The sequence below is a fragment of the Plectrocnemia conspersa genome, unplaced genomic scaffold, assembly GCF_051122295.1.
Source record: "Plectrocnemia conspersa isolate PC_06_02 unplaced genomic scaffold, ASM5112229v1 ptg000002l, whole genome shotgun sequence".
NCBI classification, from domain to species: domain Eukaryota; kingdom Metazoa; phylum Arthropoda; class Insecta; order Trichoptera; family Polycentropodidae; genus Plectrocnemia; species Plectrocnemia conspersa.
In genome coordinates this window covers 13,936,962-13,958,784 of record NW_028277166.1, presented here as the reverse complement: position 1 = coordinate 13,958,784, position 21,823 = coordinate 13,936,962, and the positions used below count along the sequence as shown (strand labels likewise).

The 21,823-nt window shown below is 29.0% G+C and overlaps 2 protein-coding genes across 2 annotated transcripts in view; both read left to right on the top strand.

The window, feature by feature from the left end:
• The first annotated feature begins 1,718 nt into the window (after positions 1–1,718).
• Positions 1,719–16,083, top strand: byn (T-domain transcriptional activator brachyenteron). The gene is made up of 7 exons (XM_088205736.1): positions 1,719–2,004; positions 13,877–14,057; positions 14,127–14,247; positions 14,318–14,461; positions 14,530–14,806; positions 14,888–15,007; positions 15,083–16,083. Exons 1-7 carry the CDS (start codon positions 1,992–1,994, stop codon positions 15,901–15,903), a joined length of 1,677 nt encoding a protein of 558 aa, XP_088061862.1. The 5' UTR covers positions 1,719–1,991; the 3' UTR covers positions 15,904–16,083.
• Positions 16,084–18,739: 2,656 nt separating this feature from the next.
• Positions 18,740–21,823, top strand: part of nudC (nuclear distribution C, dynein complex regulator) — a 68,834-nt gene continuing 65,750 nt past the window's right edge. Inside the window, exon 1 of the mRNA XM_088181590.1 lies at positions 18,740–18,954. Within this exon, the coding sequence (XP_088037716.1) occupies positions 18,880–18,954 (75 nt within the window). The 5' untranslated portion in view covers positions 18,740–18,879. The remainder of the gene's footprint in view (positions 18,955–21,823) is intronic.

Genomic DNA, 21,823 nt, shown 5'->3' with positions numbered 1-21,823 from the left:
AAACTCATCATCTATAGATTGTAATCTTTAATAATAGTTTATAATTAATAAAATCGATTTACATTATGGTGTCTCAATATTTACTTAGTATTTGGTTATTGTGCTTAATTCGCTTTAATGCCGGTCGTTCTCAGTCGCTGATATCTTGGCCGCGACGGGAAAAAATAAGGGACGTGATCGCGACTCTCTATGAACTTCATAAAATTTTGCAACCAAATATTACATTAATAGTCTTAAAAATATGTTTTAAACGTTGCATTTTTATAAAAGGTATATTTTTTCTTATTTTTATAATTATGTTATACCAATAAGTATCGGCAATTGTCGCAAGAATCAAATAAAAAAAATGTTAAAAATATAAACAAAAAATATATATTTTCTAGTTAATAAATACATATATAATAAAACAACTTTTAATCTTTTTACTTTTCTCTTTATTTGATTTTTTCAATAGCCACTATTTTGAAGCAATATGACACATTAGATTGGCTAACGAATTCGGGCAATAAGTCAATTTTTAAAAAATGTTTACATACATATGAATAAAACAAAGTTAGTTATCGTATTCATAAAAACCGTTATATAAAAATAAACATTTTGCCTAAAAGGTAATTTTAGATACCTCAACTTGCCCCCTAATGGCGTCTCTGTGAATTAAAATCTGGCACAACAATTCAAGAGCATTTTTGGTCACTTAGAACAGCTAGAAAGATCAAAAATGCTTGACAAATGGGTGCCTCCCAAACTGAATTAAAATAAAAATACCGTTACGTTACATTGTAAGTCTGTTCTGAGATTTTTAATTAATAAAAACGATCCATTTCTCGATTGTATTGCGAAATCTAAATTTCAAAAAGATAAAACTTGTTTGATATAATCCATTTCTCATTTCTTGAATCTTAGCAAAAATAGTACAGATGTACATTCGAACGTTATTGCTACTAAAGCAATAAAATATAACAAGTCAATTGAAATTGTCCCCACACTAGTCAATCGAAAAGGTTCAATTCTCTTGCACGACGATGCCCGACTACACATCGCACGATTAGGCTGTGAACTGCATTTTGAGATTATATCAACCCTACCTATATTATTAGTATTTGATAAAAAATAATTTGAATTGAAAGGTCATAAACCGCAGTCAATTTCCTAGCAACTTAATAATAAATACTGTTTATAATCAACTACTTATATGTTATATAAAGCTGGCTCAAATGTCAATAGTATGAAAAAACGCAATACTTACGACAATATGTGGGGCCCCTTTATTCCCTTTATATTAAAATCCCGAAATCCTGATATTTGAGCTGGCCGTGCTCATATACTATACTTGTCAATATTATCATTTAATTAATGGATCAATAAAATTATAATAATTAAATCTAAAATATTTTATGAAAACTAATATTCTTGGTATATGTTCAAATAATAATAATCAATGCTTGTGTTTTATATCAACGATATCAAACAAGGATTGTTTTCCTAATTATTATTCTGGTACACGCGCGTTCATCATCCAATAGAAAAATTGTGGGCGGAGTCGCAACACGCATGGCGACCAATTGCACAGGCTCAGTGCACGCAATTATAGACCTTATAACCATTTACTGAAATACTACTATTAAGTTTTCAAATTAAAACATTCAGGTATAAATAGGAACGTGACATGCGTCGTTTTTATGGACGCTAATATAGTATGTATGCTTGGTAACTTTAAGGGTTAGAATTGCTTGAATTATTTTAGACAAATTTTCCTAGTAGGCTTGAACGGTCTCACTGTCCGCTGCTCTCGTCGGCACTCTCAATAAAATCACTGTACAAATTGGTTGCCGTCAGCGCAACAAAGTGGCCGCGTCGCGTCTTCGCCGATAAATGTGCGAATTGATTTATCATTGTTTTCGCATGCGGATCGATTAGTGAGTTCGCGGACACGTAGGATATATCGTTCAAGTTGTGTGATCAGTGGCAGACTGACGAACGGACCAAAATTAATGTTCAAAAAAGGTAAGTGGCCTTCGTTTAACACGATCGTGTGAAATTTCCCGGCGTCCTTTTCACGGAAGCTGACGCTTTAATTCTCGTGTGAAATTCAAGCTAAATTCTATTCGACGGTGAAATTCAGTAATATTTTATTTAGGGAAATACTCGCCCTCTAACCAGCGAGCAATGGAATGTATTACGTAAGACAATCCTTCACTGAAGTTATGATAAAACAGATTAATCAGTGAAAAACTGTCTTATGAATTACGTAATAATCCTTAATTCATGAATCTGAATCTTTAAGAACAAAACAATATTATCCTATTGCTGCACACATCAATTCAGAATCATTAAATAAATAATCTAAATTATACAAAGCAATGTTTAAATACAAACTTCAAGCTAATGAAGTTCATACCATTATTAGTCACAATACTTTCAATGTTTTCTGACAGTAGTTCTTAACAATATATTAATTAAACAATAACATCTAATGTAAGTTTCCCATGTAATAAATTATTACACATATGTTTAAATCATGAATATAATTATATGATAGATTATATTTAGTTACCTAAATAGTTAAATACTTTAAAACTCATATATTGTTAGTCAAGGTGAATGCTATAATTACTGTGAATTACCAGCAAGTGTAGTGAAATATTATAAAGTTATGAATCAAAATGTCGCTTCCCGTAAATGTGTAATTCGTCTTACTTATTAAGACAACAAAAAACATGTACAATAGTATTGTATAACATAAATTATTTGGACTAATTACGGATGAAGAAAGCCCAAGTAATGATAAATCCAGATAATCGAAAATCTACAAAAAAAACATAATTGAGATAAGCAGTGATGTGGACGGAACTCGTAAGAACGTCGTTCCAGCACATTTTTTAAAGAACGGATCTCGTTTTTGGCACAATTTGTTAGATCTGTTAAAATTTATTTGTGCTTAATTAAATTATCATAGCCATCACATTTTTAAATAGCATAACAAACTAATTAACCAGGGTAATCGTCCCTTAGTTCACAGAATCATCCCTAAAGAAAAGTATCGTTCCGGTAGATATTTTTTTTGTACTGCACCACTGGAAATAAGATAAAAATAGATCTTGTTTAAAATACTTTTATTTAAATATTTACATATGTAACTTTAATTTAGGATAATTATTTAGTAACAAATCGAATGGTAGACTTATTTTTTCGAAGCCAAAAAATGACTTTGATTCCCATTTTTTCTTTCTCTCAAACCACTTTATGGCGTCCCATTGTTAAGCTTTAAAATGTGTAGTATACATTATGTGATATAATCTCAATTTTTATTTAAAAAAATCTACTTTAAAACTTTGTAATTATATTCATTGGATTGAACCGATATATATGTAGAATTATTAAAAACAATCATGAAAATGTAACTACTGTATTTTTATTATGCGTATAAACGAAATGTAGTCAGTTTTAAAAAAACTGCATAAATAAACTATAGTGACTGATACTGAACTACTTTTATTAGCATGTATTGTGTTTTTTTTAACAATAAAATTTCATCTGATAATCATCATTAAAAATATGTTATAAAAACAGGGCTGTGGAATCGGAGTAATTTAAGGAATTGATTTTTAAAATTATTTTCTAGATTAAATTATACTTAAATTATCTAATTTTACCAATTATTTTTATTCAAATATATTTTAAATTAAATAATTTATTAAAAAATCGATCAACTCCGACTGCTTTTTATCATTTTATTTAACATGTTGAGTGCACTAAAGAGCGTTTATTTTAGACGTTTAAAATAATCAAATCTGATTTAACCTTTTAGATAACACCTATAGATGCAATCAAGAAAATCGCCAATATGCACTAAAGGGGTCAGGAACCTTTGAGCCTTGTAATTTGTTTTTTTTTGTGTAATTTAAGGTTGACTTAAACACTTTCATTTATTGAAACAATATTTAAAAAACTTATGGCATAAATAGGTGCTCCTCTACATATAAGCAAAGGGTTAAGAGCTTCCATAAATGCTATCGTATTAGAAGCAAGTATTTTTTTAAGATATAATTCAGTTTATATCACGGATGAAACTCTGTTCTTATAGAATTTCTACATATCTCTTTTCATTCCACTTGTAGTTGCTCTTTTACACAAAACGTTTATCAAGAAAAAGATACGTTCTTATTGCTTCATTTTTTTCTAATTATTTTAGACTTTTATGGGATTTTCTATCTGAACTAATTTTAAAATTCTAAGTAAAATTTACTAATTTATGAATATATATATATCACAAAAAATGCAGAGCACAACAATATTCGTTTAGTAAACAAGCAAAACCAAAGATATGTAATAAATGCTACTAAATTTAAATTATTTTTACAAAGTAAAATCAGTTTATTGTTATTATAATATCATTAACTTTTAAATGTTGCTGAGGTTCAGAAAAAATCTTTATGTCGATAATCAAGGAAAGAACTAGCTGCGTGTCAGATGTTATTTGACTAGTAAAATAATAAAAGCAAAAGGTTTTAGTACCTGCTTTTGTCAAAAATATTAAAAACCCAGGACTCGAAAAAAAATTCTCGGATATATCAAGTCTTCAAAAACTCGGAAATACCTGGGAGCCAGCCACTTTCCGGGTGAGTCGGGAATGAACCCTAGATATATCTTATACAAGCATATCGGCTTAAATATGATCTTATATACAAGTAATTAATTGTATATAGTTAACTGGGTGTTTCAAAACGTTTTAATTATTGTGTGATTATGTCAATATTTTGGACAATATACTTATGGAATTGATTAGCCATATAGTAGGACGTGCCATATTCTTCATTCTTTAGATTTGCAGCTGTTTTCCGAAAGATGTCTAGTGTCATCATCAAAAATGGAGTCTTGAGTTTTCATCTTGATATTTTAAGTTACATATTATACAGCAGCTTTAGTTCCAAAAAAATCGTCTGTCAGTCAATATATATGTATAGATGGCACAATTCCTAACTAATAAACAAACAAATAGTTTAATAATACTGTATAAAATCAAGAATTCTGTATTGCTTTTATATATTCATTCCCAACAAGCCTTTATGGAAAAAATATTAACAATAATTTCTATAGCTCTATCTGTTTCGTTTGTATTTTAGGTAATAAATATTATTTTTCTTTAGCAAAGTATCTTAAACTGTACGGTTTTTTCCAATAGAAAATCGAAGATCTTATTGCGTGTATATGTAGCACGTGTAATATCTGTATTGTGACATCCCTCGTGGGTCCATGTTTACTTGACAGTTTAGCCACCTAGCAGATTGTTAATAATGTGGTATGAACATAATACCTCATTAACGGGTAGTTACTTTTTTAAATAATCGAACAATAGCCGGGTCATTGTAGTACAGCGCTACACGCCAAACACAGATTTTGACACCTATCTGAGATGTATATTTTTTATTATTGTCCATTTTGTGAATGAATATTGAGCGCTAATCGTCCATTGTTGATTGATCATTTATATATTATAATAGACATTAAAAACATATACAAAAACACTGACTCACATGAAAGTATTCTAAATTTATTGAACGATATTTATTACTTTAAAATGTTCATGAAACATATATGCTTTTAATTATAACAAACCCAGTTATTGTTAACAAATTGTAAAATTGAATACCCTTTATATATAAGTAGATCAGAGCATTATTTAATGTGTAAGTTCGATTAGTTAATAATTCCATAATGTACCGAAATATTTTTATTTAAAGATTTACTGATAATCTGCATATCTTAACATAAAAAAATCATAAAAATAAAAACATTAATTTAAAATCATAAAAATAAAAGCTTTACTTTTAAATATATTAATTATAAAGAAAGTCTTTCGGTTACTACGTGACTTTGACGTTTATGATGAAAGCAGTAAAACAATCTGACAATGTAAAATGCTTGGCTCATAAAAGTGCCATAAAATGTATCATATATTATATTATATTCCATTAAAATAAACATTTAATTCAAAACGATATTTATATTTAATTTTAAAGATAATTTTGCAAGAAGTACAATAATCCTGACACTTTTTTTAATAGTAAATTTAATACGTAGCACAATCAACAAAGGTATTCGCTCAGGTATAAGAGTACGACCAAAGTAATATAATTTAAAAGGTTTCATTAGTTTACAGATGGTTTAAAAAAATATAGAGCATCGTGGGGTCCGGAAAAGATTAAGTACTTAAACCGTTGCTCCAGAGATAATTTTTACAATACCTTTTAAAATATTTGTCCTTAAAAATATATAAGGCTTTAGTAACTGCTGTAACTTAGGCTTATACTCCTATCCTTAACTGTAATATAAATATTTTAAACGTTTTAATTATTGATTTTTAAGTTATTTTATTTTTATTGTCTGAATTTTGATTTACATTATTGTGACACTATAATTAACTTATTCCAAGAACTTATCAAGAAGCATATTTCGTTATATTTTAAAACAATTATACCAACGAAGAATGCCCACATTGGATGCTGAAAAAAGTAAAAACCGCGAGACTTTTGATGACGTTGAAACCATGAAACTCATTTGTAGGCTCCTTAAATGTATAATAATGGGTAATATAAGTCAATTGCAAGATGAAATATCTAATTTATTATTATAAAAATTATGTATAAATTAAGACAGACACAGTACAGAGTTCGCTATATTAATTTGAATGCCTTCTCAGTTTTAATCACTTATAAATAAAATAAATCACATCAGTGGCGTAGCTAGGGTATGTGCCGCCCAGGGCGATCCTTAAAATTGCCGCCCCCTCCCATACATTTTTTGTAGGGTCATAAAATCAGCATTTCTTAAAATAATAAATTGGTTATTATTAAGCTCTTGTTATTCGTAAATGTATATAAGTAACCAATAAGAACCACAGTAGACGATCCCATCGCGAATATGCCGCCCCCAAGCAAGTGCCGCCCGGGGCGGCCCGCCCCCTCCGCCCCCCATAGCTACGCCACTGAATCACATACTTATAAATAAAATATCATTGAAATTTAATTATTTAAGTCGGAATTAACTGATTCACTATACTATAATAGGGAATCTTAGTGCGGATTTAAGCCTATTGGTCACTTTCTTTTGCACTTAGCCTTAATTTATAATCCCTAACAGCTACATCTCGTCACTTATATACTTATAAGACTCTTTTTTACTACAAAACCTCTATTTTAGAGGAATGAACGTTTGAAACGCCAAAATTATTTTATTATACGTTTACGACTCCATCAATCCTGATTTCTTAATTAAATCCTAAATTGATTAACCGTTATTAAATAGTGTTTTTCTCTAAAAGCAAATACTTTCATCGATTATATTGGCAATTCAATTCTTAATGTAATTTTTTTGTTGATAAAAGCACGTAACGGCATTTTAAAGAAACAAGTATTTTTCGTTTCAACAGTACATTTTTGTCGAAAATATTTTTCATGTATCCGAGTAGTGACGAGATTTAATAAAAACGACTTTGGACAAGAGTGGATCCATTATTTCATTAGGCCGACCAATCGCGCCTCGGACGAAATAATTTGACCAAACAAATAAACGATTGAATACGCCGAAGACCGTTGGAAAAATTCAAGTTTGGCCTTTTAGGTTTTTTTACAGGCTTTAGAAAAATACGCTCAACTAATATTGGATAAATGAATGTTGGTTTTCACCAGAACAAATCGTGATTTGCCGTTTAAGCCGTTTCAAAAGCACAGAATGAACTCGATTCTACCAACAAGTAATGCTAAAACACGAGACGAGTGTTTTAACCTCATAATAAAAAGGCTTCTTTACTTTTATTTAATATTATTTTTAATATAATATTTAATAGTGTTAAGGCACCTTAAGCAATCCAATTATGTATATTATAAATATATAAATAGCTACACATTAACTTAAAAAATAATCTCAAAAGTACATAATCATTTAACCGAAACGATATTTTAAATTTACACATCTAAATACACATCTTCATTTATGTAAATCTAAATTAATTACTAGTTTCATTGAATAAATTATTGAGAATTGATGTCTTGATTTATTAATATATTATATATGTTAATCAATGCATCAACACTACATAACTAATTATATTGCATTTTTGACTAAAGTCTCAACATATTTACATTGCAGTAAATCTTACATGTATAGTCCTAAATCATTATAATTTACATAAATGGTTACTAAATTTTTTTTGATTAAAATCAAAAATATATCATTATAAAAATTTGGTCTCTTGATTAAAATTTATTTATAAAGATTAGATGAACTTGATTGTGTTGTATATTGATTTTTATTAATTAGTTAAATAAAAATAATTTAAAAATATTATTAAAAATATATTTTATTTATGAATAATAATGTACAACTATAATTTTATATTTAATTTAAAATAAGGTAAATGTGACATATTACTTATTAGAGATTTCTTTGATAATTAAAAAAAATGGTCTTGCCTAAACATAATACTATAATATAATGGTCTTGCCTAAACATATATTAGTAAAATTAAAAAAATAATTCAAGAATTAAAGTTTACTTACAGAAAATAAAATAAGCTTTAATAAACAAAAAAACTTTTCTTTATATGTGGTATTTATATAGAATTTAATAACTGAAGTTATTAACGTTTAGTTACTCTGAGAGTCTAGTATAAATTTCTTTGATTACGTAAATGTATAATTATTTAGTATATTTATGATTTCTTTGTATACTATTTGTATTTAGATAGAGTAAAATTTGTCAAAATTTCACAAAAATGTGATGATCTGTTTTGATTATTAGTAGATATTAGATTATTTGAACCATCACAAATACATTGAGATTAAAAAATTTAGGCAGCAATAGTCTGATTTTATCGTTCGCAGCAATCCTGTTATACAAATTCCATATATTTAGTTGGCATTTTTTTCCGGAACGGCGTTTTAAAGAATTACAGCTTAATTTTAACCCTGAAAAATAATTATGCTAATTCTCACAAATACTTTGAGAATAAAAAATGCAAACAGAAATGGTCAGTTCCATTCTTAACGTTCGCAGCATTGCACCAATACGTAAAAAAATAATAAAAAGAATTTTATATCGGGTAAAAAGTCGCAATTTTTATAATAAAATGCCAATTTTTTTTTACCCGAAACGGTATCATTGTCAATTATTTTTCCGGAACATCTTACATTTTTTATGTAAATATTTTTAGTAGTACCGTTTCCATTAAAAAAATGACAGTAATACATAAAATATACTCCATGATATATAACCATTGAAACTATAACTTATACATAATTCAAGTTTGAAAGTACTAATGCAATCCTCATAAGTGTATATGTTACTGTTTGTATATAACAATAAAAATATTTTTAATTTAACTGTAATCCATTGCGAAGCGTGAGAAATTTTATTTTAAAATTTGCCATGCACCTGACATGTCAAATACACGAATTTACCAGCAAAAAAACACCGCCGGCTTTCCAAAAACGTTTAGTTACTTCATATATAAACTCTAATTATTTTTATATTTTAAATAATTCTCTATAGATATAATATATAATAATATTAACATTTAAAAAACTCCATTTAACGCCTTTTTTAAGTAAATATGCTATAACACAATAATATGTACCAAAATCCATTTGGTTATTTATTATAAATTTTATATCGCAACATGACAGACGTTAGCCCAATGAGCTACAATGGCGTAAATTAATCTAAAAAGAAATTCGGTAAGATTAGTGAAATCTATTTTATTAATTATAAACTTATTAAAGCTTATAATTAATATATGTGCATAATGCACAAGCTAGCTGATTTTATTTTAATAGTTAATCATGATATGTTTTTAAGAAATCAATAAAAACCTAAACTCTGATAATCAAACAGAATTTTATTTATATAATAATCATTCTGATCACCCTGACACGAAATAAATTAAAAGACATTTTACATGGAATTTTAACCCATACCTTTCTTGTCATCGATTTATACAATTAGTTTATCGTTTTTTGTTTGCAGTGAGACTGTTTTGAATTTTGACAAAATATTTTCTTTAAGACTGAAACAGAATGCGGCGTAGACCACGATAAATATTAATTTTGGATTTGGCGAGAGTACTGTTAGTCAGAGAACTGTAAGGTATTAGTATGAAAAATGTATTACTGGCTGTATTAACTTTGAAAATATGCTCTTTTGAAAACCTTAATCTGTTGTTGATAAAAAATGATTGAGAAATGCTGTTGAAGACAAGAAAGTTTTCTTGCAACTATTTCACGACACCTAATTAAAAAAAAATGGACAAGTGGGTACCGCAAGAACTGATCGAAAGGCAAACACAGCAACGTATCGAAGTTTTTTTATTACTTCTTTGAAACAATAGTAAACCATTCTTGAAGAGAATCATTACATAAAGATAAAATATATATTCTCTACGATTACTAGAACACATCAATACAATAGTTAGACTGCAAAGAAGTTCCGAAACCGAGTTTACATCCGAAATCAATTATGACAGTATGGTGGTTATCAGAGGAAAATATTCATCAATCGTTTCTTAAACCAGGCGGTAGTAAAATTGAAACAATACCATAGGAAATATCCGATGTTTGTGAACAGATTTGGAGCGATATTGTTCCATGATAATACGAAACCTCATACTTAAATAATTTCTGTTTCAGAATTAAACGAATTTTTAATTAGTTCTATTCAATAATCAGAATGATATTATAAAAGTCTGTAAATGAAGCATATTTGAGTAATAAAATTGTAGTTAAACAATATAGCGTTTTATATCTAGCTATAAAATCAGCCGCTTCATATGAAACCACTTAAGCAGTCATTTAAACTAGATCAAAAATATGCAAATCGGTTATGAAAGCAATTGTTTTCTAGTTTACAAATTAATTTACAGAAATACATTTTTTATCACTTACTACAACGATAATTGTTAAGTCACATTGTTAATTGTCTATGAATGACAAGACCGGGAGGCCGGTTTGTATGTGTTAAAATTAGTGCCTTTGTAATCCACAGAACACATTGCACACTCAATGTACGTGTAGATTCTATGTATCGTCTATAAAAATACAAACAACCCAATCATTATGTACCAATAACCAATTATTCGTAAGCAATTCGTATTCCAATGCTAAATTTGTGTATCAACACGTTCATACACAAATTTACTCTATTGGCTATAGTCCTATTATTTCATAGTTACTAATTAATGCCGAATTCACACGGACGCTCTAACGTTTGAATCAAATAATATTTTCCTAATAAACTTTTATAATCATTAAAAATAACAATAGTAACTGATAAGAATACTCTTGGGCTAATGTAAATTTTATATCTATCAAACGGTCTATAAATTGAATTAAATTTATGTCCATTAGTAAAATTCCTTTAAAGATTGCCGAACTGAAGACAAGATAAACAAGCAATAACTTTTAGAAATGTCTACATAAATAAAAGTAAATCTATGTCGCGAATAATTTCTCTTTATTTTACGTTTGAGTCATAATGTGGATCTTTATGGCTAAATAACTCTTTTTATATGTGTCACAGTACATTATTCAATTTTATGTGTCGCTCCGTATTTTTTATTATTATTTCTTTCTCGTATATGTACTCGTAGAGATGGACTGTCACTTTAACGTCTTACTTAAAATATAAAAATCTCAATTAGGGAAAAGATTTTACAATACAAATACAAAAGATAATGTGTATAAATTCTTCGAATCTTTTCGTACCCATATCGTGATTTATATGTGACGCTACGAAGATCAAAGCACTGAATGTGTCGCCGCATTGCATAATTTTTCATACAAAAACTATTCGGAATCTCGATTTCAATGCGATTTTATTGGTTACCTAATAACTGTAGTCGGACGATAAATTATGTATAAACTATATTGCACTTAAAATTTCTCCTACCGTGATAGATTGGTTGACCTCAGAAAACATATAAAATTTCAAGTTTTATGGCACACTCCTTATACAAGCGTCTATAAACTCATAAAAATCCTCCGGACATTTTACTTCACTCTTTTGCCTCTCGAAGCTTTATTATAAATAATAAAAAATACGAGTATAGAACTAGAATACAGACATGTAAAATATTGATCATGACATCTTTTCGTTTGTATTGAAAAGAATTTTATTTATATAGCTACTTTTAAAGTACTCATTTTTTATTTATTTAATTGCTAATGTAAAAATTTGCGTCTAAACATATAATAAACACTAATAATAAAATGAGGTATTAAGCGTTTACGATTTAACACTTTATTCAATTGAATGTCTATTACTTAAAGAATATAACTCATATTACATTATATATTTTACTGACTATTTATAATAATTTTATTTTATCGTTTAAGAAAAGCTACTTGTGTAATATATAATATATACAAAATAATAAACATTAAAGTATTTATTTATTAATAAATTCTCTTTAAAATAAAATACAATCCTCAAAACATTGTGGAATGCACTATTTAGTTATAGTCTTTAGCTCACTTTTTGCCTTTTATTTCTTCTACGGTCCTATTAACATCCTTTTTAATCTTTGTGAATAAAAAAGTTGCATGTTGTATATAAGGTGAATGCGGTAGCTGCGGCATCTTGACGGTGTCGTTTTTGGCCGAAAAATCATGAAGTGAAGCCGGTACGTTATCGTGGTGCAAAATCAAATAATTGTTAGCCCAGAATTCTGATCGTTTTTATCAAATCGCTCCACTCATACACAATAAAACTGAAATGCATTACTCCTTATTGATTATACAACCTGATTTATAGTGTAATAACTTTGACATTAAATCAAATTTGATACTTTTTTGGCCTTGGTTCTTCGGGGTAGTTATATTTGTACGATTAGACCTTTGTTTCAATGTCATAACCATACAACATAGAAAGATTGCTTTGCTATTTCATTATGATGATGTTTTTTTAAAAAGAGTTTTGGAACAAATTTGGCTACTACTTTTTTCATACAAAAAATGTTAGTCAAAATAGCTTTTAATGAACAGTTTGAGATAGCAATCTCTTATTTAATTTATTAGTATTAATATAAATTATATATTCACAAAACCTACTTTAAATATCATATATACATTTTCCTCTGTAGGTTTTTTCATGTTAGTAATTATACTTTCTGTGGATTTATTCTGTTTTATTTCATTGATGCTGATTAATATATTACATTTAGTTTTAACAAAATTTTCTTAAAATTATCAAAAAAAAATACGTTCTAGAAAAAAGAATACAATAATAACATATCAGGTCATAATATATTTGTTAAAAAAATAATTAGAAAAATGCATTTTATATATAAACGTGCGTTTTCTAACACATTATAGTGATATAGATGATAAGAAATAATGTAGTGATTTTTAGGCTGAAAGCTACTTGATTTATATGTAAAATAAGAATATCTTATAACATAATATCTAACAAAATTGGTGATATTTATGGCTTTAATTATGTTTTTACAGTATGTTTATGACTTTCGGTTAGCCGTTAACCCAGCAGTTTCTCAAATAATTTGACAGTTAATTCTGAGATATTCAAGTGTCAATATAAGAGCAATAATTACCACCAGAGACTGCACGTGTCAAAAAAATCTTCTTGTCAGTCAACATTTTGATAGCCGGAACGCTATGTCACCCAGTTGCTTTGTCATATAGCGGCACTCTTTTCTCGTAAACACAGGTGTAACATTGCGCTCATATGTTAAATATCACACGTCAATTTCACCTTGGTCTTCAAATAAATGGGCAGATCATGCACCGGAGCGTTTGTTCTGAATCGTACAGCCTCGTAAAGTGCGCATGTAACAATATTTTGAATCTACATCGCTTTGTTTCAGTAGAAATCGACTACGGCCTAGAAATGACAACTTCTCACATATTAAACGCAGTCGAACCCGCCGGAAGTAGCTCTGGCAGAAGCTCAAGAAACGACAGAGAAGTCGCCATAACTTTAGACGATAGAGACTTATGGGTACGATTTCAGACCCTGACGAATGAAATGATAGTCACTAAAAATGGAAGGTAATCAATACGATCATAAAACGTGTGAAATTACAATAGTATTATATTTAAACGAATAAAACGTTATAGGCGGATGTTTCCTGTTGTAAAAGTAACAGCAAGTGGTTTGGATCCAACAGCGATGTATACTGTTCTACTTGAATTCGTACAAATCGATCCTCATAGATGGAAATACGTAAATGGAGAATGGGTAAGTACAGTTATTTATTATTAAAATAATTTTACAATACAATAAATTTTATTTTAAATATTTTCCAAAGGTACCTGGAGGTAAAGCAGAAGTTCCACCGACGAATGCCATTTATATTCACCCTGAAAGTCCAAATTTTGGTGCACATTGGATGAAAGAACCAATATCGTTCGCTAAAGTAAAATTGACTAATAAAACGAATGGGAATGGACAGGTTCGAATTAATATATTTTGGCACAGCACAAGCAATACGTTTATACAATAACTCGATATTATTTTTAGATCATGTTGAATTCTCTACACAAATACGAGCCTAGAGTTCATCTCGTCAAAGTTGGCACGGATCTGCGAAGAATAGTTACTTATCCATTTCCAGAGACTCAATTCATAGCAGTCACTGCGTACCAAAATGAAGAAGTAACATCGCTTAAGATAAAATACAACCCATTCGCAAAAGCATTTCTCGATGCTAAAGAGAGACCGGAATGTTACTATCAGCGCGATTTTGTCAACAGTCATTATAATCAACAGAGTTCTTCACCTCACCACTATCCTCAGTGTAATGGTGCCATTTTGATCTACTTATACATTAAAAAATATATTGAAAATACTTAAATAATTAATATATATTTTAATACAGTTGCTGGTTGGTTTGTGCCTCATCAAGGAGTATATGCACCTTTGAGGACTAACAGTCGTCGTTCTCCATATCCACCTCCGAGACCACCTTCGCATCCTCATTCATCAACGCCACCTTCAGGTAGATAATATCTACCATCATTTTGATATTATTATTTAAAATATTTGAAGACTAATTTATTAATAATAATTCTAGTATACACGCCACCTGAACAAATCTCGACGGCTTCGATGTACAACACTAGCAGCTCAAACAATTACACTCCATGGTCCAGTCCATTACCTTCATCTGGACCTCAGCCTGTTCCAGTCACATCTCCTTACTGCTGGAACCCTCAATCGCCAAATCCCACGCATTCACCGCCTCAAAAGAATCACAGTTCCTCTCCCATAACATCCACTAGCAGTCCAGTACACCATTACCAAGCGCAATCACCAGCTCAACCGTACCCCACCACCAACTCCAACCACTCGCCAGAAATCCAATCGAATTACGAGAACCACACATCTCCATCGAGTCCATCAGTTCCTATCTACACGTCGCATTTCAATTCCAACGTAACAGAAACCACCACGACTCAACTATACCATCCGTCTTCTTCAATCCACTCGCCGACTTCTCAAATTTATCACCAATCATCGCCCATTATTAACTCGAACTATTCAAATCTGAGCTATCCGTCCAATTGGCACCACGGCGTGGCTGACATCAGTTACTATCCAAATTCTTACAATCATCAACCGGGCGAGTACATCATATCTGATGGAATCTACAATCAGATGGAGCCGATCACTTACAGTTCCACTCTGGATTCGATTGATAACAACGACTGTCTTTCAGAATCAGATCATAAAAATTGCATAGAAATAGATCGTGCGAGACAGGATACTTCGACGTCGCCCCATCATCTTCAACAGACGGCAATATCTACGGAAAAATATGAAAAGTATGTTGGAGCTTCTAATGAAACCGAAAAAAGACAACAGCTATCACCAAACTCGAATTCATCATCTTAATAACATATTGAACACGTGCCTATAGAAGTTTTTGTGATACATTCTAGTTTGTAAAATCTTACTCTATCAGTATTTTTTTATATTTGTCAATTTACAGAATATTTTTAGATATTTATTACTGTATTACAAGAAATGAATCCCAAGTAATTTATGTAGTATTAAATTGTGTACAATTTAGTTAAAAATATCGTTGTAAATGTTTTAGTAGTTTATTTAATTTGTTTAGTATGTTTCATATAATTGTTATAAAATGTAAATATATTCTCTAGGAATAAATAAGTTTTTTATGTATATACATACATATGTATTTACGTTTTTTTTATTATAAAACATACTCCTTAACGAAAGTAATTAATAATATTATACTAACGAATGATATTTTTATTGTCAATATCTTTACATAACTATGAAAGTTTATAACTATTGCATTATATCCGTTCCGTCGTATATTACCACGGACTGCTAAGTTTATTTAACAGCATAATTAATTATAATACATAATATTAGATTACAGATTTTTATCTTGTTTTATTATGTATTATAATAAATTGTACTAAGTTTATGTCATTAGTAGATACAATTCATTTATATTTAATATACATTATGATATTCACTTTTAAATATTATTCATAAACATCTGTTACAGTGAATGTGTATTTCCAGTAAGGTTATATTTTCACTCGTGCTTCAGTGAAATCATATCTGAATACATTTTCACTGGTAGATAGGTATATATTTCTACTAGCGAAAATACATTTTAACTGATAGGCGCTAATAAAATTTAATGTTGCTCTAAACTGTCGTTAAAACTTAATTAAATATATAGTTGCGAGACGTCCATTTGTTGTTTAGACCCAACCCTAAAATAAACTAATTAACCAAATCCAACTTGATCTAATGAAAGTTCTAAAACAATAGTGAGTTTAAGAACTTTCATCGAGCTATGTTAAATGTACATAATTATAATAATAAATAAGTGATCTTGAGTCAGCGCGCACTCATTCAACTATCCAAAATGTTAGCATTTAAATTTAATATTTCAATATTTTACTAAAAAAATTAGAGAAACCATAATTTACAAAAAATAAAAAATCAAGTTCGATCATCAACTCATCACCATCAAAATCACCATTGTTATTAATTCGAGGTTTGTTCTATTTAAATATTAAAATGTATTTATTTAAACATCATACTACACTTCGTTTCTTTTAACAGAGTCACTTTGAGGTCTATCCATCTCGTCATTATTCATAAGTGAAAATGAAATAACAACTTTGGGTTTGATGTGGATATGCGTTCGATATACTTATCATTACTCCTTTCTATATTTTTGCCAAATTTAGAGAATTAAGAAATGTTACTATCTTTTCTTATGTTTTAATAGGGAAAGTTCAAAGTTGGAATCAAAGATATTTTTGTCATTTTTCTTTAACATTCTTGAATAATATGCTTTAAATATATTTATAAATTGAACTTTAGTCTTAAAAGTTTTACTCAGTCCAGTTCCAAGTCTATTTTCCCCCCAATTACACATATATTTTTTTAATTATAACAGATATTTTTTTCTTTTGTGTTATCTTTACATTATTTCATTATAACCTACTTTATTTATGACAAAGAAGACAAAAGTTAAGTAATAGTTAAAAAACGACACATTCAATTTGTTCTAGTCGTTGCTTCTTTTACACAAAGGGTTCTAAGGCCCCCGAAAATTGACGATAAAGTTTTAATGGAGCATGAGGACGGCTCTGTTTTTGTATACGATACTCATAAAGATACACAAAGTCTGACGACAAAACTAAACACAGAACTCGCATAATTTTGATTTTGTCGTTTTTTTAAAAGAATGAATTTTTGCTATATGAATTGTAATTTCACAATATGTGATAAAAATAATATCTGTTTTTTAATAAATCTTTATTTGCGGGGCCCTACGCGAATGAATCGACTGCGTATGCTTAGAGCCGGCCCTGTCTGCTTATATAGGGCATATTGAGCTTTTGTAGACATGATAATTGCCGTTGTCTTAATCAAATATCAATAAAACTTTTTTGAAAAAATTGCTTTTATAAATATACGTATGACGAGAGAATTTAATTGAACACGAAATTCGCATGTTGACTCATCCCCATATCACATTTACATATATCTATAAAAACACTAAAAACTTAGTTCTACATTAAAAGTGTAATCACGATCTTCAAAAAAAAAATACAGAAACATGATGTACTTATGTTTTGAGATAAACGAAAAGCGATAGCTCAGGACGGAAAATTATTGTAGGTTTGCTTGTTAAGCTCAGACAAAAATTGTCCTTAAAAAACGCCGGTTTTATGCAAGTATTCCTCACAAATAGAAAGATACTGCGCAAACAATACTGTCAATAATACTGAGATCAAGTAATGTAGTCAAGTGAATGTGCTTATATTATATAAAGAAAGGTGTGTATTAAGAATAATCGTTTATATACACTAGAAAAAATATGATATTAATAAATGAAATTATAAATTTTATAAGTATTTTAAAAGAAACTCAAGCCTGTTTTTCTTCTGCGGCTGGATCCATGGCCAGAGTCAAAGATGTCCCCCCTCCTCCTATCACAGAGGCCGTACACATTTGTGGCTATTTCAAAAACAAAAATAGTGAAATTCAGTTTGAAAAATCACAATGAAAATATTCATTTATTTATTTTAAAAATAATAATAAAGCATATTTTTTAATAATTGATAAGGACTACTTTGAAGAGGAAAATAACTATATTTAAAATAAATCTATCCTTTTTGCTAAAAATAAAATTGTACCAAATTTTTAATCTCTCTTTTTTCAAAGGCAAAGAACTTTCGAGAAATTTTGCCGAGTGGCAACACTGTTGACGTAGGGCAACGTTATTGTTTTGCTGGCGCGGTCTATCGTGTGACAGAACGACTTCTCGCACTTAGCTTCTTGTGAATAACTAAAGTCGTGGTGAATAACAAAATGGCGGACAATGAAGAAAAGTTCGACAGCATGTTGTTGGCGATGGCCCAGCAGCATCCTGGAGGCGTCAAAGAGGTATTGCACAAAACATAACCTATGCATATGATCGCGTTACCATGGCGATAACATGCTACACTTTTATAGAGCCACGTTTTTAAAAATTTCTATTTTCTAAATATACTGCGGACTATCATATAAAAATGGAATTAATCCTTATAAAAATAACGACGATTAACTTTATTGTACAATGAAGTTGGTACAATACTAAGATTATCACTTAGTCATTGTTTCTTGTATTTGAAAATTAACCGACGAAATGTTCACCTGCTGGTACATTCACGGACCCCGCAATTCGTCAAACGGAAAGTTCACCGATTCTACAATTGATCGCTGATGATTTATAAAATGTAATCCTTATTAAATTATCATGAGAGAAATTTAATGTTTTGGCTTTACCAATTCGTTGAATAGAATTTTCTCAAAAGATGGATGATTTACAGCACTGTGTATGCATAATTCTGTGGATTTTTTAAACTGTCTAATTCATTAAAACTGATAAAGTGTCCTTGAAAAAAGGATTAATATATATTCTGTGAACCTGGGAATACGTAGAATTAAAAAAGTATTTCCTATTTAATAATGAAATACATTACACTACTTTTCAATATAACATATTACATTAAATTAAAGTTATTAAAAAATAAGAGTGGAAATAATTCATTTCTATCTCTATATAATTAAATATTTAATTTACCTAAATTTATAAATAAATCTCTATATAATTAAATATTTAATTTACCTAAATTTATAAAAAAAACAAGAGAGCAATCGCTTAAAGATTTCTTAAAGAAAAATAATTTGCAAATATATGTTGTAATAAATAATATTTAAATTAAACCAAAATACAATTGAATAAATAAATAAATATGTACGTGAATACAATAATAAATATAAAAAAAAAATTCAAAATAAAATACATATTTATTTAATATATAAAAAAATGTAAATATCTCGAATAGCAAGTAATCCATAACATTTTTAATGGATTGTAGTCTAGGGTATTTGCTTTGATGTAAATAACATATTTTCTGTACATTTTTTTTAATAATACATCAATATTTAAATAATAATCTAAAATGCTCAACAACCAAACAGTTATATCCTTGTATCATATATGATTTCACATTGTCATTCTGAGTAAGAGCTTCACATGGTTTTTGTCGCTCGAATATTGTAGCAGAAGTATTGCTCCTTTTGTGTTGTCACTCAATATTGTTTTAAAAATTATCAATGTGATCTCCGTCCTGCATTGGTGAATGTAAGTGGAGGTAAAAATATTCAGTGTAGATAAATATGATAACCATCTTTAAAAAAATATATAGAAAATAATAAAGATTTAAATAAAAAATTCAGCTCTTACTATTATATATTACAATATAACAAAGTTGGTTGTTTTGTTTAACATATAGGACATAGAAAAGCGGAGTAAATGAAATTGGTTCTTGCGTGTGGCATTGTGAGTTTAAACTATAATGCTCAAAATGAGGAAACAATGATGTATGTTCTTTCGTATGTGACGTCTGTATGGAGAAAAAAATGACAAATTCACTTAATTGTTTGTAAGAGATTTATTTTTAGTTAATTATATGCAGATAGAGAATCTTTGGATATGTAATAGAGTACATAATATTATAAGATTGACAAGTCATAATGTGAAAGTTAAACATTTTTATTTTGAATAATATGCCCAAAGTAAATTTTAATATTATTTATTAACATTAACTCTTTCACCGCGTTTGACGACTCTATGCGTCATGGCGAACAAGCCCAGTCGTGGATGACGGATTCAGGCGTCATCAATTTGCTTCATATATATTAGGGTTGAAAATTGCTTAAACGGAATATTAAAATCTTTTACTAACGACATCTCTTGATGTCTACTTAAAAACATTTGTAGATGTATTAAAAATAAATAATTTTTAAAGAAATATTGATGCTTCCAATTCTCACCACCGCAACGATGCCATCGATTTGTCATAGAATTTATGGAGTGTGCGAGTAAATCCCCGTCTTTTTTATGGCAGAATGTTTTACAATTTACACCAAAAACTGTACTGTCTACACATATTCTAACTTTTATGGCTTAAAAAATACTCGAATATATTTTATGAAGTAACAGGATAAGTTTAAAAACTCATTTCTTAATTCAATAAAAACAGCACTGCACACAGATATTTATAAACGCAGCCAAAGCTTAATATTTCATTTAAAACCTATGAACATCCAGCACTCTCGCACATAAAAGATGCAGGTGTATCGATTATTTAAAATTCGTTTAGAAACTAACTTGATTGTTCTTGACAAAAAAATCAAACCCTAAACTTTCGTTTATGATATACAGTAGACCCCCCCCCCCAATAACACGGTAAATTGGGTGTGTGTAGTTGGGGACTTGAAAATACTAATACAATTTTTTGCAATAAGTATATACAAATCAGGCGCGTGTGGTGAGATATCCTCCCTTTGGCTCGCTCACACGTAAAGTAACAGGCATTCAAATAGCACGTCCTTAATTTACCGTGTTATTGGGAGGTCTACTGTACATGTGTTTATATATCTATGAACAAAATATATTTAAATGCAGAATAAATTTAGCCATGTTTAAAACCATTCGCCAACTTTATGCATTATACACAGAACTGTATATTTATTAATGGGATAACATATTTATTATTATCAAACATTAAAATCACTAATTTTTTAATGGGAGAATTTGTGGGATATTTTGTTTTTATGAAGTTTTTAGGAACTAAATATTTCGCAATATACTAATTTTTTTTTAAAATTAGTGATTGCAATTTTCTATAATTGTACAAAACTATAATTTAATAAAGAATTATTATAAAAAATACTATCAAAATTTGTATTTCACTTTATTAAATGT

Bases quoted from the DNA above. Each gene is read 5' to 3' on its own strand.
- byn (XM_088205736.1), top strand. The intron at 14,807-14,887 runs GTAATGGTGCCA...ATTTTAATACAG, and splicing joins ACCTCACCACTATCCTCAGT to TTGCTGGTTGGTTTGTGCCT. The intron at 15,008-15,082 runs GTAGATAATATC...TAATAATTCTAG, and splicing joins TTCATCAACGCCACCTTCAG to TATACACGCCACCTGAACAA.